The 27638-nt window shown below is 41.1% G+C and overlaps 1 protein-coding gene across 3 annotated transcripts in view; it reads right to left on the reverse strand.

Annotated features, from left to right (window-relative positions):
* LOC124042178 (netrin-G1-like) overlaps nt 1-27638 on the reverse strand; it is a 198229-nt gene that overhangs the window by 37687 nt on the left and 132904 nt on the right. For all 3 annotated transcript variants that reach the window (XM_046360579.1, XM_046360580.1, XM_046360581.1), the window contains exons 5-6: nt 20758-20784; nt 13418-13462 (exon numbers count right to left, since the gene is read on the reverse strand). In XM_046360579.1, coding sequence (XP_046216535.1) covers nt 13418-13462; nt 20758-20784 — 72 coding nt within the window. The remainder of the gene's footprint in view (nt 1-13417; nt 13463-20757; nt 20785-27638) is intronic.

Here is a 27638-nt window from a genome sequence, read left to right on the forward strand (position 1 = left end):
AGTAGATCTAGCTGGTCTGTCATAATATAATAGAGACAGTAGATCTAGCTGGTCTGTCATAATATAATAGAGACAGTAGATCTAGCTGGTCTGTCATAATATAAGAGAGACAGTAGATCTAGCTGCTCTGTCATAATATAATAGAGACAGTAGATCTAGCTCCAGATTATGTCTTGGTCAGACAAAATATAATAAAGAAAGATCTAGTTCCAGATTATGTCCCTTCCCGTCATAATCTAATAAAGAAAGTAGATCTAGCTGGTCTGTCATAATATAATAGAGACAGTAGATCTAGCTGGTCTGTCATAATATAATAGAGACAGTAGATCTAGCTGGTCTGTCATAATATAATAGAGACAGTAGATCTAGCTCAGATTATGTCTTGGTCAGTCAAAATATAATAAAGAAAGATCTAGTTCCAGATTATGTCCCTTCCCGTCATAATCTAATAAAGAAAGTAGATCTAGCTGGTCTGTCATAATATAATAGAGACAGTAGATCTAGCTGGTCTGTCATAATATAATAGAGAAAGTAGATCTAGCTGGTCTATCATAATATAATAGAGACAGTAGATCTAGCTGGTCTGTCATAATATAATAGATACAGTAGATCTAGCTAGTCTGTCATAATATAATAAAGACAGTAGATCTAGATGGTCAGTCATAATATAATAGAGACAGTAGATCTAGCTGGTCAGTCATAATATAATAGAGACAGTAGATCTAGCTGGTCTGTCATAATATAATAGAGACAGTAGATCTAGCTAGTCTGTTATAATATAATAGAGACAGTAGATCTAGCTGGTCTGTCATAATATAATAGACAGTAGATCTAGCTGGTCTGTCATAATATAATAGAGACAGTAGATCTAGCTGGTCTGTCATAATATAATAGAGACAGTAGATCTAGCTGGTCTGTCATAATATAATAGAGACAGTAGATCTAGCTGGTCTGTCACAATATAATAGAGACAGTAGATCTAGCTGGTCAGTCATAATATAATAGAGACAGTAGATCTAGCTGGTCTGTCATAATATAATAGAGACAGTAGATCCAGCTGGTCTGTCATAATATAATAGAGACAGTAGATCTAGCTGGTCTGTCATAATATAATAGAGACAGTAGATCTAGCTGGTCAGTCATAATATAATAGAGACAGTAGATCTAGCTGGTCTGTCATAATATAATAGAGACAGTAGATCTAGCTGGTCTATCATAATATAATAGAGACAGTAGATCTAGCTGGTCTGTCATAATATAATAGAGACAGTAGATCTAGCTGGTCTGTCATAATATAATAGAGACAGTAGATCTAGCTGGTCTGTCATAATATAATAGAGACAGCAGATCTAGCTGGTCTATCATAATATAATAGAGACAGTAGATCTAGCTGGTCTGTCATAATATAATATTGACAGTAGATCTAGCTGGTCTGTCATAATATAATAGAGACAGTAGCTCTAGCTCCAGACTGGTCTGTCATAATATAATAGAGACAGTAGATCTAGCTGGTCTGTCATAATATAATAGAGACAGTAGATCTAGCTGGTCTGTCATAATATAATAGAGACAGTAGATCTAGCTGGTCTGTCATAATATAATAGAGACAGTAGATATAGCTGGTCTGTCATAATATAATAGACACAGTAGATCTAGCTGGTCTGTCATAATATAATAGAGACAGTAGATCTAGCTGGTCTGTCATAATATAATAGAGACAGTAGATCTAGCTGGTCTGTCATAATATAAGAGAGACAGTAGATCTAGCTGGTCTGTCATAATATAATAGAGACAGTAGATCTAGCTGGTCTGTCATACTATAATAGAGACAGTAGATCTAGCTGGTCTGTCACAATATAATAGAGACAGTAGATCTAGCTGGTCTGTCATAATATAATAGAGACAGTAGATCTAGCTGGTCTATCATAATATAATAGAGACAGTAGATCTAGCTGGTCTGTCATAATATAATATTGACAGTAGATCTAGCTGGTCTGTCATAATATAATAGAGACAGTAGCTCTAGCTCCAGACTATGTCCTGGTGTGTCATAATATAATAGAGACAGTAGATCTAGCTGGTCTGTCATAATATAATAGAGACAGTAGATCTAGCTGGTCTGTCATAATATAATAGAGACAGTAGATATAGCTGGTCAGTCATAATATAATAGAGACAGTAGATCTAGCTGGTCTGTCATAATATAATAGAGACAGTAGATCTAGCTGATCTATCATAATATAATAGAGACAGTAGATCTAGCTGGTCTGTCATAATATAATAGAGACAGTAGATCTAGCTGGTCTGTCATAATATAATAGAGACAGTAGATCTAGCTGGTCTGTCATAATATAATAGAGACAGTAGATCTAGCTGGTCTGTCATAATATAATAGAGACAGTAGATCTAGCTGGTCTGTCACAATATAATAGAGACAGTAGATCTAGCTGGTCTGTCATAATATAATAGAGACAGTAGATCTAGCTGGTCTATCATAATATAATAGAGACAGTAGATCTAGCTGGTCTGTCATAATATAATATTGACAGTAGATCTAGCTGGTCTGTCATAATATAATAGAGACAGTAGCTCTAGCTCCAGACTATGTCCTGGTGTGTCATAATATAATAGAGACAGTAGATCTAGCTGGTCTGTCATAATATAATAGAGAAAGTAGATCTAGCTGGTCTGTCATAATATAATAGAGACAGTAGATCTAGCTGGTCTGTCATAATATAATAGAGACAGTAGATATAGCTGGTCTGTCATAATATAATAGACACAGTAGATCTAGCTGGTCTGTCATAATATAATAGAGACAGTAGATCTAGCTGGTCTGTCATAATATAATAGAGACAGTAGATCTAGCTGGTCTGTCATAATATAATAGAGACAGTAGATCTAGCTGGTCTGTCATAATATAATAGAGACAGTAGATCTAGCTGGTCTGTCATAATATAAGAGAGACAGTAGATCTAGCTAGTCTGTCATAATATAATAGAGACAGTAGATCTAGCTAGTCTGTCATAATATAATAAAGACAGTAGATCTAGATGGTCAGTCATAATATAATAGAGACAGTAGATCTAGCTGGTCTGTCATAATATAATAGAGACAGTAGATCTAGCTAGTCTGTCATAATATAATAAAGACAGTAGATCTAGCTGGTCTGTCATAATATAATAGAGACAGTAGATCTAGCTAGTCTGTTATAATATAATAGAGACAGTAGATCTAGCTGGTCTGTCATAATATAATAGAGACAGTAGATCTAGCTGGTCTGTCATAATATAATAGAGACAGTAGATCTAGCTGGTCTGTCATAATATAATAGAGACAGTAGATCTAGCTAGTCTGTTATAATATAATAGAGACAGTAGATCTAGCTGGTCTGTCATAATATAATAGAGACAGTAGATCTAGCTGGTCTGTCATAATATAATAGAGACAGTAGATCTAGCTGGTCTGTCATAATATAATAGAGACAGTAGATCTAGCTGGTCTGTCATAATATAATAGAGACAGTAGATCTAGCTAGTCTGTCATAATATAATAAAGACAGTAGATCTAGATGGTCAGTCATAATATAATAGAGACAGTAGCTCTAGCTCCAGACTATGTCCTGGTGTGTCATAATATAATAGAGACAGTAGATCTAGCTGGTCTGTCATAATATAATAGAGACAGTAGATCTAGCTGGTCTGTCATAATATAATAGAGACAGTAGATCTAGCTGGTCTGTCATAATATAATAGAGACAGTAGATCTAGCTGGTCTGTCATAATATAATAGAGACAGTAGATCTAGCTGGTCTGTCATAATATAATAGAGACAGTAGATCTAGCTGGTCTGTCATAATATAATAGAGACAGTAGATCTAGCTGGTCTGTCATAATATAAGAGAGACAGTAGATCTAGCTGGTATGTCATAATATAATAGAGACAGTAGATCTAGCTGGTCTGTCATAATATAAGAGAGACAGTAGATCTAGCTGGTCTGTCATAATATAATAGAGACAGTAGATCTAGCTAGTCTGTCATAATATAATAGAGACAGTAGATCTAGCTAGTCTGTCATAATATAATAAAGACAGTAGATCTAGATGGTCAGTCATAATATAATAGAGACAGTAGATCTAGCTGGTCTGTCATAATATAATAGAGACAGTAGATCTAGCTAGTCTGTCATAATATAATAAAGACAGTAGATCTAGCTGGTCTGTCATAATATAATAGAGACAGTAGATCTAGCTAGTCTGTTATAATATAATAGAGACAGTAGATCTAGCTGGTCTGTCATAATATAATAGAGACAGTAGATCTAGCTGGTCTGTCATAATATAATAGAGACAGTAGATCTAGCTGGTCTGTCATAATATAATAGAGACAGTAGATCTAGCTAGTCTGTTATAATATAATAGAGACAGTAGATCTAGCTGGTCTGTCATAATATAATAGAGACAGTAGATCTAGCTGGTCTGTCATAATATAATAGAGACAGTAGATCTAGCTGGTCTGTCATAATATAATAGAGACAGTAGATCTAGCTGGTCTGTCATAATATAATAGAGACAGTAGATCTAGCTAGTCTGTCATAATATAATAAAGACAGTAGATCTAGATGGTCAGTCATAATATAATAGAGACAGTAGATCTAGCTGGTCTGTCATAATATAATAGAGACAGTAGATCTAGCTGGTCTATCATAATATAATAGAGACAGTAGATCTAGCTGGTCTGTCATAATATAATATTGACAGTAGATCTAGCTGGTCTGTCATAATATAATAGAGACAGTAGATCTAGCTGGTCTGTCATAATATAATAGAGACAGTAGATCTAGCTGGTCTGTCATAATATAATAGAGACAGTAGATCTAGCTGGTCTGTCATAATATAATAGAGACAGTAGAACTAGCTGGTCTGTCATATTATAATAGAGACAGTAGATCTAGCTGGTCTGTCATAATATAATAGAGACAGTAGATATTGCTGGTCTGTCATAATATAATAGAGACAGTAGATCTAGCTGGCCTGTCATAATATAATAGAGACAGTAGATCTAGCTGGTCTGTCATAATATAATAGAGACAGTAGATCTAGCTGGTCTGTCATAATATAATAGAGACAGTAGATCTAGCTAGTCTGTTATAATATAATAGAGACAGTAGATCTAGCTGGTCTGTCATAATATAATAGAGACAGTAGATCTAGCTAGTCTGTCATAATATAATAAAGACAGTAGAGCTAGATGGTCAGTCATAATATAATAGAGACGGTAGATCTAGCTGGTCTGTCATAATATAATAGAGACAGTAGATCTAGCTAGTCTGTCATAATATAATAAAGACAGTAGATCTAGATGGTCAGTCATAATATAATAGAGACAGTAGATCTAGCTAGTCTGTTATAATATAATAGAGACAGTAGATCTAGCTGGTCTGTCATAATATAATAGAGACAGTAGATCTAGCTGGTCTGTCATAATATAATAGAGACAGTAGATCTAGCTGGTCAGTCATAATATAATAGAGACAGTAGATCTAGCTGGTCTGTCATAATATAATAGAGACAGTAGATCTAGCTGGTCTGTCATAATATAATAGAGACAGTAGATCTAGCTGGTCTGTCATAATATAATAGAGACAGTAGATCTAGCTGGTCTGTCATAATATAATAGAGACAGTAGCGCTAGCTCCAGACTATGTCCTGGTGTGTGATAATATAATAGAGACAGTAGAACTAGCTGGTCTGTCATATTATAATAGAGACAGTAGATCTAGCTGGTCTGTCATAATATAATAGAGACAGTAGATATTGCTGGTCTGTCATAATATAATAGAGACAGTAGATCTAGCTGGCCTGTCATAATATAATAGAGACAGTAGATCTAGCTGGTCTGTCATAATATAATAGAGACAGTAGATCTAGCTGGTCTGTCATAATATAATAGAGACAGTAGATCTAGCTGGTCTGTCATAATATAATAGAGACAGTAGATCTAGCTGGTCTGTCATAATATAATAGAGACAGTAGATCTAGCTGGTCTGTCATAATATAATAGAGACAGTAGATCTAGCTGGTCTGTCATAATATAATAGAGACAGTATATCTAGCTGGTCTGTCATAATATAATAGAGACAGTAGATCTAGCTGGTCTGTCATAATATAATAAAGACAGTAGATCTAGATGGTCAGTCATAATATAATAGAGACAGTAGATCTAGCTGGTCTGTCATAATATAATAGAGACAGTAGATCTAGCTAGTCTGTTATAATATAATAGAGACAGTAGATCTAGCTGGTCTGTCATAATATAATAGAGACAGTAGATCTAGCTGGTCTGTCATAATATAATAGAGACAGTAGATCTAGCTGGTCTGTCATAATATAATAGAGACAGTAGATCTAGCTGGTCTGTCATAATATAATAGAGACAGTAGATCTAGCTAGTCTGTCATAATATAATAAAGACAGTAGATCTAGATGGTCAGTCATAATATAATAGAGACAGTAGATCTAGCTGGTCTGTCATAATATAATAGAGACAGTAGATCTAGCTGGTCTATCATAATATAATAGAGACAGTAGATCTAGCTGGTCTGTCATAATATAATATTGACAGTAGATCTAGCTGGTCTGTCATAATATAATAGAGACAGTAGCTCTAGCTCCAGACTATGTCCTGGTGTGTCATAATATAATAGAGACAGTAGATCTAGCTGGTCTGTCATAATATAATAGAGACAGTAGCTCTAGCTCCAGACTATGTCCTGGTGTGTCATAATATAATAGAGACAGTAGATCTAGCTGGTCTGTCATAATATAATAGAGACAGTAGATCTAGCTGGTCTGTCATAATATAATAGAGACAGTAGATCTGGCTGGTCTGTCATAATATAATAGAGACAGTAGATCTAGCTGGTCTGTCATAATATAATAGAGACAGTAGATCTAGCTGGTCTGTCATAATATAATAGAGACAGTAGATCTAGCTGGTCTGTCATAATATAATAGAGACAGTAGATCTAGCTGGTCTGTCATAATATAATAGAGACAGTAGATCTAGCTGGTCTGTCATAATATAATAGAGACAGTAGATCTAGCTGGTCTGTCATAATATAATAGAGACAGTAGATCTAGCTGGTCTGTCATAATATAATAGAGACAGTAGATCTAGCTGGTCTGTCATAATATAATAGAGACAGTAGATCTAGCTGGTCTGTCATATTATAATAGAGACAGTAGATCTAGCTGGTCTGTCATAATATAATAGAGACAGGAGATCTAGCTAGTCTGTCATAATATAATAAAGACAGTAGATCTAGATGGTCAGTCATAATATAATAGAGACAGTAGATCTAGCTGGTCTGTCATAATATAATAGAGACAGTAGATCTAGCTAGTCTGTCATAATATAATAGAGACAGTAGATCTAGCTGGTCTGTCATAATATAATAGAGACAGTAGATCTAGCTGGTCTGTCATAATATAATAGAGACAGTAGATCTAGCTGGTCTGTCATAATATAATAGAGACAGTAGATCTAGCTGGTCTGTCATAATATAATAGAGACAGTAGATCTAACTGGACTGTCATAATATAATAAAGACAGTAGATCTAGATGCTCTGTCATAATATAATAGAGACAGTAGATCTAGCTGGTCTGTCATAATATAATAGAGACAGTAGATCTAGCTGGTCTGTCATAATATAATAGAGACAGTAGATCTAGCTGGTCTGTCATAATATAATATTGACAGTAGATCTAGCTGGTCTGTCATAATATAATAGAGACAGTAGCTCTAGCTCCAGACTATGTCCTGGTGTGTCATAATATAATAGAGACAGTAGATCTAGCTGGTCTGTCATAATATAATAGAGACAGTAGCGAGCTCCAGACTATGTCCTGGTGTGTGATAATATAATAGAGACAGTAGATCTAGCTGGTCAGTCATAATATAATAGAGACAGTAGATCTAGCTGGTCTGTCATAATATAATAGAGACAGTAGATCTAGCTGGTCTGTCATAATATAATAGAGACAGTAGATCTAGCTGGTCTGTCATAATATAATAGAGACAGTAGATCTAGCTGGTCTGTCATAATATAATAGAGACAGTAGCTCTAGCTCCAGACTATGTCCTGGTGTGTCATAATATAATAGAGACAGTAGATCTAGCTGGTCTGTCATAATATAATAGAGACAGTAGATCTAGCTGGTCTGTCATAATATAATAGAGACAGTAGATCTAGCTGGTCTGTCATAATATAATAGAGACAGTAGATCTAGCTGGTCTGTCATAATATAATAGAGACAGTAGATCTAGCTGGTCTGTCATAATATAATAGAGACAGTAGATCTAGCTGGTCTGTCATAATATAATAGAGACAGTAGATCTAGCTGGTCTGTCATAATATAATAGAGACAGTAGATCTAGCTGGTCTGTCATAATATAATAGAGACAGTAGATCTAGCTGGTCTGTCATAATATAATAGACACAGTAGATCTAGCTGGTCTGTCATAATATAATAGAGACAGTAGATCTAGCTGGTCTGTCATAATATAATAGAGACAGTAGATCTAGCTGGTCTGTCATAATATAATAGAGACAGTAGATCTAGCTAGTCTGTCATAATATAATAAAGACAGTAGATCTAGATGGTCAGTCATAATATAATAGAGACAGTAGATCTAGCTGGTCTGTCATAATATAATAGAGACAGTAGATCTAGCTAGTCTGTCATAATATAATAAAGACAGTAGATCTAGATGGTCAGTCATAATATAATAGAGACAGTAGATCTAGCTGGTCTGTCATAATATAATAGAGACAGTAGATCTAGCTAGTCTGTTATAATATAATAGAGACAGTAGATCTAGCTGGTCTGTCATAATATAATAGAGACAGTAGATCTAGCTGGTCTGTCATAATATAATAGAGACAGTAGATCTAGCTGGTCTGTCATAATATAATAGAGACAGTAGATCTAGCTGGTCTGTCATAATATAATAGAGACAGTAGATCTAGCTAGTCTGTCATAATATAATAAAGACAGTAGATCTAGATGGTCAGTCATAATATAATAGAGACAGTAGATCTAGCTGGTCTGTCATAATATAATAGAGACAGTAGATCTAGCTGGTCTATCATAATATAATAGAGACAGTAGATCTAGCTGGTCTGTCATAATATAATATTGACAGTAGATCTAGCTGGTCTGTCATAATATAATAGAGACAGTAGCTCTAGCTCCAGACTATGTCCTGGTGTGTCATAATATAATAGAGACAGTAGATCTAGCTGGTCTGTCATAATATAATAGAGACAGTAGCGCTAGCTCCAGACTATGTCCTGGTGTGTGATAATATAATAGAGACAGTAGATCTAGCTGGTCAGTCATAATATAATAGAGACAGTAGATCTAGCTGGTCTGTCATAATATAATAGAGACAGTAGATCTAGCTGGTCTGTCATAATATAATAGAGACAGTAGATCTAGCTGGTCTGTCATAATATAATAGAGACAGTAGATCTAGCTGGTCTGTCATAATATAATAGAGACAGTAGCTCTAGCTCCAGACTATGTCCTGGTGTGTCATAATATAATAGAGACAGTAGATCTAGCTGGTCTGTCATAATATAATAGAGACAGTAGATCTAGCTGGTCTGTCATAATATAATAGAGACAGTAGATCTAGCTGGTCTGTCATAATATAATAGAGACAGTAGATCTAGCTGGTCTGTCATAATATAATAGAGACAGTAGATCTAGCTGGTCTGTCATAATATAATAGAGACAGTAGATCTAGCTGGTCTGTCATAATATAATAGAGACAGTAGATCTAGCTGGTCTGTCATAATATAATAGAGACAGTAGATCTAGCTGGTCTGTCATAATATAATAGAGACAGTAGATCTAGCTGGTCTGTCATAATATAATAGAGACAGTAGATCTAGCTGGTCTGTCATAATATAATAGAGACAGTAGATCTAGCTGGTCAGTCATAATATAATAGAGACAGTAGATCTAGCTGGTCTGTCATAATATAATAGAGACAGTAGATCTAGCTGGTCTGTCATAATATAATAGAGACAGTAGATCTAGCTGGTCTGTCATAATATAATAGAGACAGTAGATCTAGCTGGTCTGTCATAATATAATAGAGACAGTAGATCTAGCTGGTCTGTCATAATATAATAGAGACAGTAGATCTAGCTGGTCTGTCATAATATAATAGAGACAGTAGATCTAGCTGGTCTGTCATAATATAATAGAGACAGTAGATCTAGCTGGTCTGTCATAATATAATAGAGACAGTAGATCTAGCTGGTCAGTCATAATATAATAGAGACAGTAGATCTAGCTGGTCTGTCATAATATAATAGAGACAGTAGATCTAGCTGGTCAGTCATAATATAATAGAGACAGTAGATCTAGCTGGTCTGTCATAATATAATAGAGACAGTAGATCTAGCTGGTCTGTCATAATATAATAGAGACAGTAGATCTAGCTGGTCTGTCATAATATAATAGAGACAGTAGATCTAGCTGGTCTGTCATAATATAATAGAGACAGTAGATCTAGCTGGTCTGTCATAATATAATAGAGACAGTAGATCTAGCTGGTCTGTCATAATATAATAGAGACAGTAGATCTAGCTGGTCTGTCATAATATAATAGAGACAGTAGATCTAGCTGGTCTGTCATAATATAATAGAGACAGTAGATCTAGCTGGTCTGTCATAATATAATAGAGACAGTAGATCTAGCTGGTCTGTCATAATATAATAGAGACAGTAGATCTAGCTGGTCTGTCATAATATAATAGAGACAGTAGATCTAGCTGGTCTGTCATAATATAATAGAGCCAGTAGATCTAGCTGGTCTGTCATAATATAATAGAGACAGTAGATCTAGCTGGTCTGTCATAATATAATAGAGACAGTAGATCTAGCTGGTCTGTCATAATATAATAGAGACAGTAGATCTAGCTGGTCTGTCATAATATAATAGAGACAGTAGATCTGGCTGGTCTGTCATAATATAATAGAGACAGTAGATCTGGCTGGTCTGTCATAATATAATAGAGACAGTAGATCTAGCTGGTCTGTCATAATATAATAGAGACAGTAGATCTAGCTGGTCTGTCATAATATAATAGAGACAGTAGATCTAGCTGGTCTGTCATAATATAATAAAGACAGTAGATCTAGATCTAGATGGTCAGTCATAATATAATAGAGACAGTAGATCTAGCTGGTCTGTCATAATATAATAGAGACAGTAGATCTAGCTGGTCTGTTATAATATAATAGAGACAGTAGATCTAGCTGGTCTGTCATAATATAATAGAGACAGTAGATCTAGCTGGTCTGTCATAATATAATAGAGACAGTAGATCTAGCTGGTCTGTCATAATATAATAGAGACAGTAGATCTAGCTGGTATGTCATAATATAATAGAGACAGTAGATCTAGCTGGTCAGTCATATTATAATAGAGACAGTAGATCTAGCTGGTCTGTCATAATATAATAGAGACAGTAGATCTAGCTGGTCTGTCATAATATAATAGAGACAGTAGCTCTAGCTGACTATGTCCTGATAATATAATAGAGACAGTAGATCTAGCTGGTCTGTCATAATATAATAGAGACAGTAGATCTAGCTGGTCTGTCATAATATAATAGAGACAGTAGATCTAGCTGGTCTGTCATAATATAATAGAGACAGTAGATCTAGCTGGTCTGTCATAATATAATAGAGACAGTAGATCTAGCTGGTCTGTCATAATATAATAGAGACAGTAGTCTGTCTAATATAATGGACAGTAGATCTAGCTGGTCTGTCATAATATAATAGAGACAGTAGATCTAGCTGGTCTGTCATAATATAATAGAGCCAGTAGATCTAGCTGGTCAGTCATAATATAATAGAGACAGTAGATCTAGCTGGTCTGTCATAATATAATAGAGACAGTAGATCTAGCTGGTCAGTCATAATATAACAGAGACAGTAGATCTAGCTGGTCTGTCATAATATAATAGAGACAGTAGATCTGGCTGGTCTGTCATAATACAATAGAGACAGTAGATCTGGCTGGTCTGTCATAATATAATAGACAGTAGATCTAGCTGGTCTGTCATAATATAATAGAGACAGTAGATCTAGCTGGTCTGTCATAATATAATAGAGACAGTAGATCTAGCTAGTCTGTCATAATATAATAAAGACAGTAGATCTAGATGGTCAGTCATAATATAATAGAGACAGTAGATCTAGCTGGTCTGTCATAATATAATAGAGACAGTAGATCTAGCTAGTCTGTTATAATATAATAGAGACAGTAGATCTAGCTGGTCTGTCATAATATAATAGAGACAGTAGATCTAGCTGGTCTGTCATAATATAATAGAGACAGTAGATCTAGCTGGTCTGTCATAATATAATAGAGACAGTAGATCTAGCTGGTATGTCATAATATAATAGAGACAGTAGATCTAGCTGGTCAGTCATATTATAATAGAGACAGTAGATCTAGCTGGTCTGTCATAATATAATATTGACAGTAGATCTAGCTGGTCTGTCATAATATAATAGAGACAGTAGCTCTAGCTCCAGACTATGTCCTGGTGTGTCATAATATAATAGAGACAGTTGATCTAGCTGGTCGGTCATAATATAATAGAGACAGTAGATCTATAATATAATAGAGACAGTAGATCTAGCTGGTCTGTCATAATATAATAGAGACAGTAGATCTAGCTGGTCTGTCATAATATAATAGAGACAGTAGATCTAGCTGGTCTGTCATAATATAATAGAGACAGTAGATCTAGCTGGTCTGTCATAATATAATAGAGACAGTAGATCTAGCTGGTCAGTCATAATATAATAGAGACAGTAGATCTAGCTGGTCTGTCATAATATAATAGAGACAATACCTCCAACTATGTTTTACACATGAGCCCTTGTAGATTTAATTGATAAATTGTTCATATTTTTTAAATCTTTTTTGATGGGTATTATTTTCCATGTATAATTGTTTTTGTTGATATTTATATATTTGTTTTTTGTTTTAATACTTTACATACATTGATTTGGGAACAGTGGCAACCACCCATTCATGCCAATAAAGCATTTATTGAATTGAATTGAGAGAGAGATAGAGGAAAGGAGAGGTAGAGTTGTGGGGAGGTGAAGGTGATCATTGGATGTCTGGGACTCAGAGGTCTGGATTAGATCGGCTGGAGTGTGTGTACACGTATGTAAGTGTGTGTGTGTGCCTGAGTGCATATGTGTGTGAGAGAGAGTTAAAGTTCAGAGTTTGTAAGGTATAGACAGCATTGCTCAAAATTAATTCTTGAATGTTTGTTTATTAAGAATCAAATAAACTTAAATTTGATCCTACCTTGATTACGGTTTGCAACACCCAGAGATGAAGCATTAGCTCGATCTGTGTGAAGATGGGAGAGGTCATATAAGTGGCATATTGCTTGACACTTTCAGATAGTTCATGCTGGAGTAATTGAATGCACATAGACAGCATGCCCAGGTCTTTTACTGAAGTCCTAGGCCCCGTTTATACCTGCCACTAACATGCGTCTTTCGCCCATTGCTTTTATCCCGATCTTTACATTTATAAAAAACAGTTTACAATGTGTCCATGAATCATTTACATCTGTCTGTAAATGTGGAAATAATCAGAATGTGGGATTATCCGGACACCGGACACATGTTAGCACAAGGTATAAATGAGGCTCTAATAATGCTGCATGTACATGTATGACTTGCATAGAGAGTCATGGACACTGAGTAGCAGCGTGTGTAATCTCCATCAAAATACTATAAACTCTAGAGTCATATTGTGATACCAACTCCAGATGTAGGATCTTAAACTGAGCCAGTTTGCTACAGCAGGAAGATAATCCTGAAACAACAGGAAAAGTGAATCATTAAGAGCGTCTGCTAAATGACTTAAATGTAATGTAAATGTAATGTGGATTATAATTCATGGACATTTTTGTATGGGTTGATACATTTTTCATAAGAGAAAATCAATTCGGCTGTGAAATTCAAATTTCACAGCCGAGCCTTTTTAAATCTCAAATTCACTACAAATGTTAAATGTCCTACATTGCAGGAAGGTTCTCCTACAACAGGGTGATCAAATTAAGATCCTAAATCTGTATGAGGCACATAGGTAATGGTTTGTACTTCAGGGAGTTGGATCTCAAAGTAGTAATGACTTCTTGCATGCAACATGAGTGAGAAGACATTTTGACCGGCAGCAAATCAAATCAAATCAAATCAAATTTTATTTGTCACATACACATGGTTAGCAGATGTTAATGCGAGTGTAGCGAAATGCTTGTGCTTCTAGTTCTGTCAATAGTGATAACCAACAAGTAATCTAACTAACAATTCCAAAAAAAACTACTGTCTTATACACAGTGTAAGGGGATAAGGAACATGTCATATATATGAATGAGTGATGGTACAGAGCATACAGTAGATGGTATCGATACAGTATATACATATGAGATGAGTGTGTAGACAAAGTAAACAAAGTGGCATAGTTAAAGTGGCTAGTGATACATGTGTTACATAAGGATGCAGTCGATGTTGTAGAGTACAGTATATACATATGATATGAGATGAATAATGTAGGGTAAGTAACATAATATAAGGTAGCATTGTTTAAAGTGGCTAGTGATATATATAATATATATATATATTTACATCATTTCCATCAATTCCCATTATTAAAATGGCTGAGTTGGTCAGTGTCAATGATAATGGCAGCAGCCACTCAATGTTAGTGGTGGCTATTTAACAGTCTGATGGCCTTGAGATAGAGAGCTGTTTTTCAGTCTATAATAGCTTTGATGCACCTGTACTGACCTCGCCTTCTGGATGATAGCGGGGTGAACAGGCAGTGGTTCGGGTGGTTGATGTCCTTGATGATCTTTATGGCCTTTCTGTAACAACGGGTGGTATAGGTGTAGAGGGCAGGTAGTTTGCCCCCGGTGATGCTGGTCAGTCCTACTATCTGGAGACAGTAGATCTGAGCTGGCGGAGCAATATACCAGGCGGTGATACAGCCCGCCAGGATGCTCTGTGCATCTGTAGAAGTTTGTGAGTGCTTTTAATGACAAGTAGATTTTTCAGCTGGTCCTGAGGTTGAATAGGCAGTAGATCTAGCTGGTCTGTCTTCACGACGCTGTCAGTGTGAGTGGATATAATTCAGATTGTCTGTGATGTGTCTGCCATAATATAAAAGACAGTAGATCTCCACTACTGTTCCATCGATATAAGGGGGTGTTCCCTCTGCTGTTTCCTGAAGTCCACAATCATCTCCTTAGTTTTGTTGACGTTGAGTGTGAGGTTATTTTCCTGACACCACATCTCCAAGGGCCCTCACCTCCTCCCTGTAGGCCGTCTCGTATAATATAATCAAGACAGTACCACTGTTGTGTCGTCAAACTTGATGATTGAGACAGTAGATGCGTGGCCACGTCAGTCGTGGGTGAACAGGGAGTACAGGAGAGGGCTCAGAACGCTGTGGGGTCTGTCATAGGATCAATAGGGACAGTAGATGTTGTTGCCCTACCCTCACCACCTGGGGGCTGGCCCGTCAGGAAGTCAGTAATATAATAGAGACAGAGATCCAGCTGGTCTCATAATATGATGAGACAGTTGGAGGGTACTATGGTGTTGAATGCCGAGCTGTAGTTAGATGAACAGCATTCTACATAGGTATTAGCTGGTCTGTCCATGGGTTAGAGGCAGTGTGCAGTGTGGTTGAGATTGCATCGACTGTGGACCTATTTGGGCTGTCAAGCAAATTGAGACAGTGGGTCTAGCTGGTGTCAGGTAGGGTGGAGGTGATATGGTCTGCTAGTCTGTCAAAGCATCATGATGACGGAAGTGAGTGCTACGGGCTGGTCTGTCATAATTAGCTAGTTACCTTAGCTTTCTTGGGAACAGGAACAATGGTCATGAAGCATGTGGGAACAGCAGACTGTATAGGGATTGATTGAATATGTCCGTAAACACACCGGCCAGCTGGTCTGCGCATGCTCGGAGGGCGCGGCTGGGGATGATCTGGGCCTGCAGCCTTGCGAGGGTTAACATTTAAATGTCTTACTCACCTCGGCTGCAGTGAAGAGAGACCGCATGTTTCCGTTGCAGGCCGTGTCAGTGGCACTGTATTGTCCTCAAAGCGGGCAAAAAGTTATTTAGTCTGCCTGGGAGCAAGACATCCTGGTCCGTGACTGGGCTGGATTTCATCTTGTAGTCCGTGATTGACTGTAGACCCTGCCACATGCCTCTTGTGTCTGAGCCATTGAATTGAGATTCCACTTTGTCTCTGTACTGACGCTAGCTTGTTTAATAGCCTTACGGAGGGAATAGCTGCACTGTTTGTATTCAGTCATGTTGCCAGACACCTTGCCCTGATTAAAGCAGTGGTTAGCGCTTTCAGTTTCACGCGAATGCTGCCATCAATCCACGGTTTCTGGTTAGGGAATGTTTTTATCGTTGCTATGGGAACGACATCTTCGACGCACGTTCTAATGAACTCGCACACCGAATCAGCGTATTCGTCAATATTTCCATCTGATTGCAATAGAAACATGTCCCAGTCCACGTGATGGAAGCAGTCTTGGAGTGTAGGTCAGCTTGTTCTGACCAGCGTTGGACAGATCAGCGTGGGAGCCTCTTGTTTTAATTTCTGTCTGTAGGCAGGGATCAGCAAAATGGAGTCGTGGTCAGCTTTTCCGAAAGGGGGCGGGGCAGGGCCTTATATGCGTCGGAAGTTAGAGTAACAATGATCCAAGGTTTTACCACCCCTGGTTGCGCAATCGATATGCTGATAAAATTTAGGAGTCTTGTTTTCAGATTGGCTTTGTTAAAATCCCCAGCTACAATGAATGCAGCCTCCGGATAAATGGTTTCCAGTTTGCAAAGAGTTAAATAAAGTTAATCAGAATGATGTGTCTTTGGGGGATATATACGGCTGTGATTATAATCGAAGAGAATCTCTTGGAAGATAATGCGGTCTACATTTGATTGTGAGGAATTCTAAATCAGGTGAACAGAAGGATTTGAGTTCCTGTATGTTTTCTTCATCACACCATGTCCCGTTAGTCATGAGGCATACGCCCCTCCACTCTTCTTACCAGAGAGATGTTTGTTTCTGTCGGCGCATGCGTGGAGAAACCCGTTGGCTGCACCGCCCTGGATAGCGTCTTCCCAGTAAGCCATGTCTCCGTAAAGCAGAGAACGTTGCAGTCTCTGATGTCCTCTGGAATGCCACCCAGATGCTAGGATTTAAATCAACCTTGTTGTCAGCAGGAAGACTGGACATTGGCAGGAGAAGAATACTGGGAAGTGGTGCGCGATGTGCCCTTTTGGAGTCTGACCAGAACACCGTGGATTATAATTCATCATTTTTGTAGGGTTTACCTTTTCATGAGATCCATTCCGTTGTCCTGTTTGAAAGGCAGAACACAGGATCCGCGTCTCGGAAAACATATTCTTGGTCGTACTGATGGTGAGTTGACGCTGATCTTATATTCAGTAGTTCTTCTCGACTGTATGTAATGAAACCTAAGATGACCTGGGGTACTAAGGTAAGAAATAACACGTAAAAAACAAAAAACTGCATAGTTTCCTAGAACATGAGTGAGCGGCCATCTCAGTCGGCGCCAGAAGCAGATCTAGCTAAAGGACGTTCATCGTCGAGGTGTAACCTACACTGTTTGTGAAAATAACCAATTTAGGCCTAGATTCAATCAGATGAAGCGTTAACCTGCGATAGCCGACACACGCATGGCTGGTGTTTTGGCATGTAGGAGGTGGAACTGCGTTAGAGCTGTCAAATTGAGTCCTCCTGAGTGTCACTGTGTTCTAAGGCACTGCATCACAGTGCTAACTGTGCCACTAGAGATTCTGCGTTAGAGTCCAGGTTCTGTCGAAGCCGAGCGGCGACTGTGAAACCCATGGGTCCAGCGTCGCCTGTGTTAGGGGAGGGTTCGGCCTGCAGGACTATTCTTGTCCCATCGCGCACTATCGTGCACTGCGCCCGGCCTGTGGTGGGCCGGGCGCAGTGCACACTGACACAGTCGCCAGGTGTACGGTGTTTCCTCCAACACATTGGTGCGGCTGGTTTCCGGGTTAAGTGGGCATTGTGTCAAGAAGCAGTGCGGCTTGGTTGGGTTGGGTTTCGGAGGACGCACAGCTCTCGACCTTCACCTCTCCCAAGTCAGTACGGGAAGTACAGCGATGGACAGAACTATAACTACCAATTGGTACCACGAAATTAGGGAGAAAAAGGAATAAAAAAATATTTAAAAAAATAAAAAATAAAGAGCTGGTGAGCGGTTGTGGTCATTGTCTCGAAGACACACCCATCCCACTCGCTTGTCTCGAAGCCACACCCATCCCACTCGCTTGTCTCGAAGCCACACCCATCCCACTCGCTTGTCACGAAGCCACACCATCCCACTCGCTTGTCACGAAGCCACACCCATCCCACTCGCTTGTCTCGAAGCCACACCCATCCCACTCGCTTGTCAAGAAGCCACACCCATCCCACTCGCTTGTCTCGAAGCCACACCCATCCCACTCGCTTGTCTCGAAGCCACACCCAACCCACTTGCTTGTCTCGAAGCCACACCCATCCCACTCGCTTGTCTCAAAGCCACACCCATCCCACTCGCTTGTCACGAAGCCACACCCATCCCACTCGCTTGTCACGAAGCCACACCCATCCCACTCGCTTGTCTCGAAGCCACACCCATCCCACTCGCTTGTCACGAAGCCACACCCATCCCACTCGCTTGTCACGAAGCCACACCCATCCCACTCAAGTCCAGAAGGAGAAAGGGTAGGCTAAATAAAAATAAAGACATTCAAATTGAAAATCATTCAACAAAATAATAGGTGTATATTAAAACAAACCTTCCAGTGTAACAAGGCTACATAGGATTATTACTAATGTGACTCAGTGCAGGTATAACACTGGTAGGTATAATGCTGGTAGGTATAACGCTGGTAGGTATAAAACACCGGTAGGTATAATGCTGGTAGGTATAACACTGGTAGGTATGACGCTGGTAGGTATAATGCTGGTAGGTATAACAGGTATAACACTGGTAGGTATAACGCCGGTAGGTATAACACTGGTAGGTATGACGCTGGTAGGTATAATGCTGGTAGGTATAACAGGTATAACACTGGTAGGTATAACGCCGGTAGGTATAATGCTGGTAGGTATAATGCTGGTAGGTATAATGCTGGTAGGTATAATGCTGGTAGGTATAACACTGGTAGGTATAACACTGCTAGGTATAATGCTGGTAGGTTTAATGCTGGTAGGTATAATGCTGGTAGGTATAAAGCCGGTAGGTATAACACCGGTAGGGTAGGTATAACACTGGTAGGTATAACAGGTATAATACTGGTAGGTATAATGCTGGTAGGTATAACGCTGGAAGGTATAACGCCGGTAGGTATAAAACCGGTAGGTATAACGCCGGTAGGTATAATGCCAGTAGGTATAACACTGGTAGGTATAACACTGGTAGGTATAACGCTGGTAGGTGAAAAGCTGGTAGGTATAACACCGGTAGGTATAAAACCGGTAGGTATAATGCTGGTAGGTATATCACTGGTAGGTATAACACTGGTAGGTATAATGCTGGTAGGTATAACACTGGTAGGTATAACGCTGGTAGGTATATCACTGGTAGGTATAATGCTGGTAGGTATAATGCTGGAAGGTATAACGCTGGTAGGTATAATGCTGGTAGGTATATCACTGGTAGGTATAATGCTGGTAGGTATAATACTGGTAGGTATAACACTGGTAGGTATCACACTGGTAGGTATAACGCTGGTAGGTATAACGCTGGTAGGTATAATGCTGGTAGGTATATCACTGGTAGGTATAATGCTGGTAGGTATAATGCTGGAAGGTATAACGCTGGTAGGTATAATGCTGGTAGGTATAATGCTGGTAGGTATATCACTGGTAGGTATAATGCTGGTAGGTATAATACTGGTAGGTATAACACTGGTAGGTATCACACTGGTAGGTATAACGCTGGTAGGTATAACGCTGGTAGGTATAATGCTGGTAGGTATAATGCTGGTAGGTATAACAGGTATAACACTGGTAGGTATAACAGGTATAACACTGGTAGGTATAACACTGGTAGGTATAACGCTGGTAGGTATAATGCTGGTAGGTATAACGCTGGTAGGTATAATGCTGGTAGGTATAATGCTGGTAGGTATAACACTGGTAGGTATAACACTGGTAGGTATAACGCTGGTAGGTATAATGCTGGTAGGTATAATGCTGGTAGGTATAACGCTGGTAGGTATAACGCTGGTAGGTATAACGCTGGTAGGTATAACACTGGTAGGTATAACAGGTATAACACTGGTAGGTATAACACTGGTAGGTATAACGCTGGTAGGTATAACGCTGGTAGGTATAACACTGGTAGGTATAATGCTGGTAGGTATAATGCTGGTAGGTATAACACTGGTAGGTATAACACTGGTAGGTATAATGCTGGTAGGTATAACACTGGTAGGTATAACGCTGGTAGGTGAAAAGCTGATTTAACAGCTCCAATGCAAATACACCTCTCCACATCACCTAAATAAGAACAATGAAACTGCAATGCAGTTGTCCGTTATGGCGGGTTATATATATAAATGTTTTGGTTTACTTACGCACTGGTCCATGACTGCTATGGATACCTTTGGAGAAGAAGAGTGGAAGAGAGGAGGTAAAGATAGATGGAAGGAACGGAGACAAAGAGAGAAAAGAGAGATGATCAAAGAATGTCCACAGCTTTTATCTTTACCCCTTAAAATATATTGTAGAGAATAGAAAACAAACAAACATTTATCTTCAGAGATTCATTCAAAGATACATACAAATAGACATTAAAAAGAAAAAATATATATATATTTGTATATCAAAAAAGAATAGAAGGAGAGATTGAATTGGGTTTTTGAGCAATTCTTACAACAGCTTCCTTTCGTGTTTGGCATTAATCAACCACAAACCCTGGGCTTTTATCGTAATATTGTCAATCTCTTTTCAGAGACTTTCCAGCTTTTGCCACTCCAAAATGTCCACTGATTAGCAGCACTGGGCCAACAGACAGAGACAGTGAATCAGGGATGCTACACTGCATGAGCCTAACACCAAGTACTCATTCCCGATGGGCCTGACACCAAGTACTCATTCCCAATGGGCCTAACACCAAGTACTCATTCCCAATGGGCCTAACACCAAGTACTCATTACCAATGGGCCCAACACCAAGTACTCATTCCCGATGGGCCTAACACCAAGTACTCAGTCCCAATGGGCCTAATACCAAGTACTCATTCTCGATAGGCCTAACACCAAGTACTCATTCCCGATGGGCCTTACACCAAGTACTCATTCCCGATGGGCCTAACACCAAGTACTCAGTCCCAATGGGCCTAACACCAAGTCTTCCTTGTTGATGGGCCTAACACCAAGTACTCATTCCCGATGGGCCTAACACAAGTACTCATTCCCGATGGGCCTTACACCAAGTACTCAGTCACGATGAGCCTAACACCAAGACTTCCTTGTTGATGGGCCTAACACCAAGTACTCATTCCCGACGGGCCTAACACCAAGTACTCATTCTCGATAGGCCTAACACCAAGTACTTATTCCCGACAGGCCTAACACCAAGTACTCATTCTCGATGGGCCTAACACCAAGTACTCATTCCCAATGGGACTAACACCAAGTCTTCCTTGTTGATGGGCCTAACACCAAGTACTCAGTCCCAATGGGCCTAACACCAAGTACTCAGTCCCCATGGGCCTAACACCAAGTACTCATTCCCGATGGGCCTGACACCAAGTACTCATTCCCAATGGGCCTAACACCAAGTACTCATTCCCGACGGGTCTAACACCAAGTACTCATTACCAATGGGCCCAACACCAAGTACTCATTCCCGATGGGCCTAACACCAAGTACTCAGTCCCAATGGGCCTAATACCAAGTACTCATTCTCGATAGGCCTAACACCAAGTACTCATTCCCGATGGGCCTTACACCAAGTACTCAGTCACGATGAGCCTAACACCAAGTACTCAGTCCCAATGGGCCTAACACCAAGTCTTCCTTGTTGATGGGCCTAACACCAAGTACTCATTCCCGATGGGCCTAACACCAAGTACTCATTCCCGATGGGCCTTACACCAAGTACTCAGTCACGATGAGCCTAACACCAAGACTTCCTTGTTGATGGGCCTAACACCAAGTACTCATTCCCGACGGGCCTAACACCAAGTACTCATTCTCGATAGGCCTAACACCAAGTACTTATTCCCGACAGGCCTAACACCAAGTACTCATTCTCGATGGGCCTAACACCAAGTACTCATTCCCAATGGGACTAACACCAAGTCTTCCTTGTTGATGGGCCTAACACCAAGTACTCAGTCCCAATGGGCCTAACACCAAGTACTCAGTCCCCATGGGCCTAACACCAAGTACTCATTCCCGATGGGCCTAACACCAAGTCTTCCTTGTTGATGGGCCTAACACCAAGTACTCAGTCCCAATGGGCCTAACACCAAGTACTCATTCCCGATGGGCTTTATACCAAGTACTCATTCCCGATGGGCCTAACACCAAGTACTCATTCCCGATGGGCCTAACACCAAGTACTCATTCCCGATGGGCCTAACACCAAGTACTCAGTCCCGATGGGCCTAACACCAAGTCTTCCTTGTTGATGGGCCTAACACCAAGTACTCAGTCCCAATGGGCCTAACACCAAGTATCAGTCCCAATGGGCCTAACACCAAGTACTCATTCCCGATGGGCCTAACACCAAGTACTCATTCCCGATGGGCCTAACACCAAGTACTCATTCCCGATGGGCCTAACACCAAGTACTCAGTCCCAATGGGCCTAACACCAAGTCTTCCTTGTTGATGGGCCTAACACCAAGTACTCATTCCCGATGGGCCTAACACCAAGTACTCATTCCAGATGGGCCTAACACCAAGTACTCAGTCCCGATGGGCCTAACACCAAGTCTTCCTTGTTGATGGGCCTAACACCAAGTACTCATTCCCGATGGGCCTAACACCAAGTCTTCCTTGTTGATGGGCCTAACACCAAGTACTCAGTCCCAATGGGCCTAACACCAAGTACTCAGTCCCAATGGGCCTAACACCAAGTACTCATTCCAGATGGGCCTAACACCAAGTACTCATTGTTGATGGGCCTAACACCAAGTACTCATTCCCGATGGGCAGAACTCATTCCCGATGGGCCTAACACCAAGTACTCATTCCCGATGGGCCTTACACCAAGTACTCATTCCCGATGGGCCTAACACCAAGTACTCATTCCCGATGGGCATAACTAATTCCCGATGGGCCTAACACCAAGTACTCATTCCCGATGGGCCTAACACCAAGTACTCAGTCCCGATGGGCCTAACACCAAGTACTCATTCCCGATGGGCCTAACACCAAGTCTTCCTTGTTGATGGGCCTAACACCAAGTACTCAGTCCCAATGGGCCTAACACCAAGTACTCATTCCCGATGGGCCTAACACCAAGTACTCATTCCCGATGGGCCTAACACCAAGTACTCAGTCCCAATGGGCCTAACACCAAGTCTTCCTTGTTGATGGGCCTAACACCAAGTACTCAGTCCCAATGGGCCTAACACCAAGTACTCATTCCCGATGGGCCTAACACCAAGTACTCATTCCCGATGGGCCTAACACCAAGTACTCAGTCCCAATGGGCCTAACACCAAGTCTTCCTTGTTGATGGGCCTAACACCAAGTACTCAGTCCCAATGGGCCTAACACCAAGTCTTCCTTGTTGATGGGCCTAACACCAAGTACTCATTCCCGATGGGCCTAACACCAAGTACTCATTCCCGATGGGCCTAACACCAAGTACTCAGTCCCGATGGGCCTAACACCAAGTCTTCCTTGTTGATGGGCCTAACACCAAGTACTCATTCCCGATGGGCCTAACACCAAATCTTCCTTGTTGATGGGCCTAACACCAAGTACTCATTCCAGATGGGCCTAACACCAAGTACTCATTCCTGATGGGCCTAACAACAAGTACTCCGTCCTGATGGGCCTAACACCAAGTCTTCCTTGTTGATGGGCCTAACACCAAGTACTCATTCCCGATGGGCCTAACACCAAGTATTCAGTCCCGATGGGCCTAACACCAAATCTTCCTTGTTGATGGGCCTAACACCAAGTACTCATTCCAGATGGGCCTAACACCAAGTACTCAAGCCCGATGGGCCTAACACCAAGTACTCATTCCCGATGGCCATAAATCATTCCCGATGGGCCTAACACCAAGTACTCATTCCCGATGGGCCTACACCAAGTACTCATTCCCGATGGGCATAACTCATTCCCGATGGGCCTAACACCAAGTACTCATTCCCGATGGGCCTAACACCAAGTACTCAGTCCCGATGGGCCTAACACCAAGTACTCATTCCCGATGGGCCTAACACCAAGTCTTCCTTGTTGATGGGCCTAACACCTACTCAGTCCCAATGGGCCTAACACCAAGTACTCATTCCCGATGGGCCTAACACCAAGTACTCATTCCCGATGGGCCTAACACCAAGTACTCAGTCCCAATGGGCCTAACACCAAGTCGTCCTTGTTGATGGGCCTAACACCAAGTACTCAGTCCCAATGGGCCTAACACCAAGTACTCATTCCTGATGGGCCTAACACCAAGTCTCTTGTTGATGGGCCTAACACCAAGTACTCAGTCCCAATGGGCCTAACACCAAGTCTTCCTTGTTGATGGGCCTAACACCAAGTACTCATTCCCGATGGGCCTAACACCAAGTACTCATTCCCGATGGGCCTAACACCAAGTACTCAGTCCCGATGGGCCTAACACCAAGTCTTCCTTGTTGATGGGCCTAACACCAAGTACTCATTCCCGATGGGCCTAACACCAAATCTTCCTTGTTGATGGGCCTAACACCAAGTACTCATTCCAGATGGGCCTAACACCAAGTACTCATTCCCGATGGGCCTAACAACAAGTACTCCGTCCTGATGGGCCTAACACCAAATCTTCCTTGTTGATGGGCCTAACACCAAGTACTCATTCCAGATGGGCCTAACACCAAGTACTCAGCCCGATGGGCCTAACACCAAGTACTCATTCCCGATGGCCATAAATCATTCCCGATGGGCCTAACACCAAGTACTCATTCCCGATGGGCCTAACACTCATTCCCGATGGGCATAACTCATTCCCGATGGGCCTAACACCAAGTACTCATTCCCGATGGGCCTAACACCAAGTCTTCTTGTTGATGGGCCTAACACCAAGTACTCAGTCCCAATGGGCCTAACACCAAGTCTTCCTTGTTGATGGGCCTAACACAAGTACTCAGTCCCAATGGGCCTAACACCAAGTACTCATTCCCGATGGGCCTAACACCAAGTACTCATTCCCGATGGGCCTAACACCAAGTACCAGTCCCAATGGGCCTAACACCAAGTCTTCCTTGTTGATGGGCCTAACACCAAGTACTCAGTCCCAATGGGCCTAACACCAAGTACTCATTCCCGATGGGCCTAACACAAGTACTCATTCCCGATGGGCCTAACACCAAGTACTCAGTCCCAATGGGCCTAACACCAAGTCTTCCTTGTTGATGGGCCTAACACCAAGTACTCATTCCCGATGGGCCTAACACCAAGTACTCATTCCCGATGGGCCTAACACCAAGTACTCAGTCCCGATGGGCCTAACACCAAGTCTTCCTTGTTGATGGGCCTAACACCAAGTACTCATTCCCGATGGGCCTAACACCAAATCTTCCTTGTTGATGGGCCTAACACCAAGTACTCATTCCAGATGGGCCTAACACCAAGTACTCATTCCCGATGGGCCTAACAACAAGTACTCCGTCCTGATGGGCCTAACACCAAGTCTTCCTTGTTGATGGGCCTAACACCAAGTACTCATTCCCGATGGGCCTAACACCAAGTATTCAGTCCCTATGGGCCTAACACCAAATCTTCCTTGTTGATGGGCCTAACACCAAGTACTCATTCCAGATGGGCCTAACACCAAGTACTCAAGCCCGATGGGCCTAACACCAAGTACTCATTCCCGATGGCCATAAATCATTCCCGATGGGCCTAACACCAAGTACTCATTCCCGATGGGCCTTACACCAAGTACTCATTCCCGATGGGCATAACTCATTCCCGATGGGCCTAACACCAAGTACTCATTCCCGATGGGCCTAACACCAAGTACTCAGTCCCGATGGGCCTAACACCAAGTACTCATTCCCGATGGGCCTAACACCAAGTCTTCCTTGTTGATGGGCCTAACACCAAGTACTCAGTCCCAATGGGCCTAACACCAAGTACTCATTCCCGATTGGCCTAACACCAAGTATTCAGTCCCGATGGGGCTAACACCAAATCTTCCTTGCTGATGGGCCTAACACCAAGTACTCATTCCAGATGGGCCTAACACCAAGTACTCATTCCCGATGGGCCTAACACCAAGTACTCATTCCCGATGGGCCTAACACCAAGTACTCATTCCCGATGGGCATAACTCATTCCCGATGGGCCTAACACCAAGTACTCATTCCCGATGGGCCTAACACCAAGTACTCAGTCCCGATGGGCCTAACACCAAGTACTCATTCCCGATGGGCCTAACACCAATTCTTCCTTGTTGATGGGCCTAACACCAAGTACTCAGTCCCAATGGGCCTAACACCAAGTACTCAGTCCCAATGGGCCTAACACCAAGTACTCATTCCCGATGGGCCTAACACCAAGTACTCATTCCCGATGGGCCTAACACCAAGTACTCATTCCCGATGGGCCTAACACCAAGTACTCAGTCCCAATGGGCCTAACACCAAGTTTTCCTTGTTGATGGGCCTAACACCAAGTACTCATTCCCGATGGGCCTAACACCAAGTACTCATTCCCGATGGGCCTAACACCAAGTACTCAGTCCCGATGGGCCTAACACCAAGTCTTCCTTGTTGATGGGCCTAACACCAAGTACTCAGTCCCAATGGGCCTAACACCAAGTACTCAGTCCCAATGGGCCTAACACCAAGTACTCATTCCCGATGGGCCTAACACCAAGTATTCAGTCCCGATGGGCCTAACACCAAATCTTCCTTGTTGATGGGCCTAACACCAAGTACTCATTCCAGATGGGCCTAACACCAAGTACTCATTCCCGATGGGCCTAACACCAAGTACTCAGTCCCGATGGGCCTAACACCAAGTACTCATTCCCGATGGGCCTAACACCAAGTCTTCCTTGTTGATGGGCCTAACACCAAGTACTCAGTCCCAATGGGCCTAACACCAAGTACTCATTCCCGATGGGCCTAACACCAAGTACTCATTCCCGATGGGCCTAACACCAAGTACTCAGTCCCAATGGGCCTAACACCAAGTCTTCCTTGTTGATGGGCCTAACACCAAGTACTCAGTCCCAATGGGCCTAACACCAAGTACTCATTCCCGATGGGCCTAACACCAAGT

Source organism: Oncorhynchus gorbuscha, linkage group LG08 (genome assembly GCF_021184085.1).
Source record: "Oncorhynchus gorbuscha isolate QuinsamMale2020 ecotype Even-year linkage group LG08, OgorEven_v1.0, whole genome shotgun sequence".
Classification (NCBI taxonomy): Eukaryota; Metazoa; Chordata; class Actinopteri; order Salmoniformes; family Salmonidae; genus Oncorhynchus; species Oncorhynchus gorbuscha.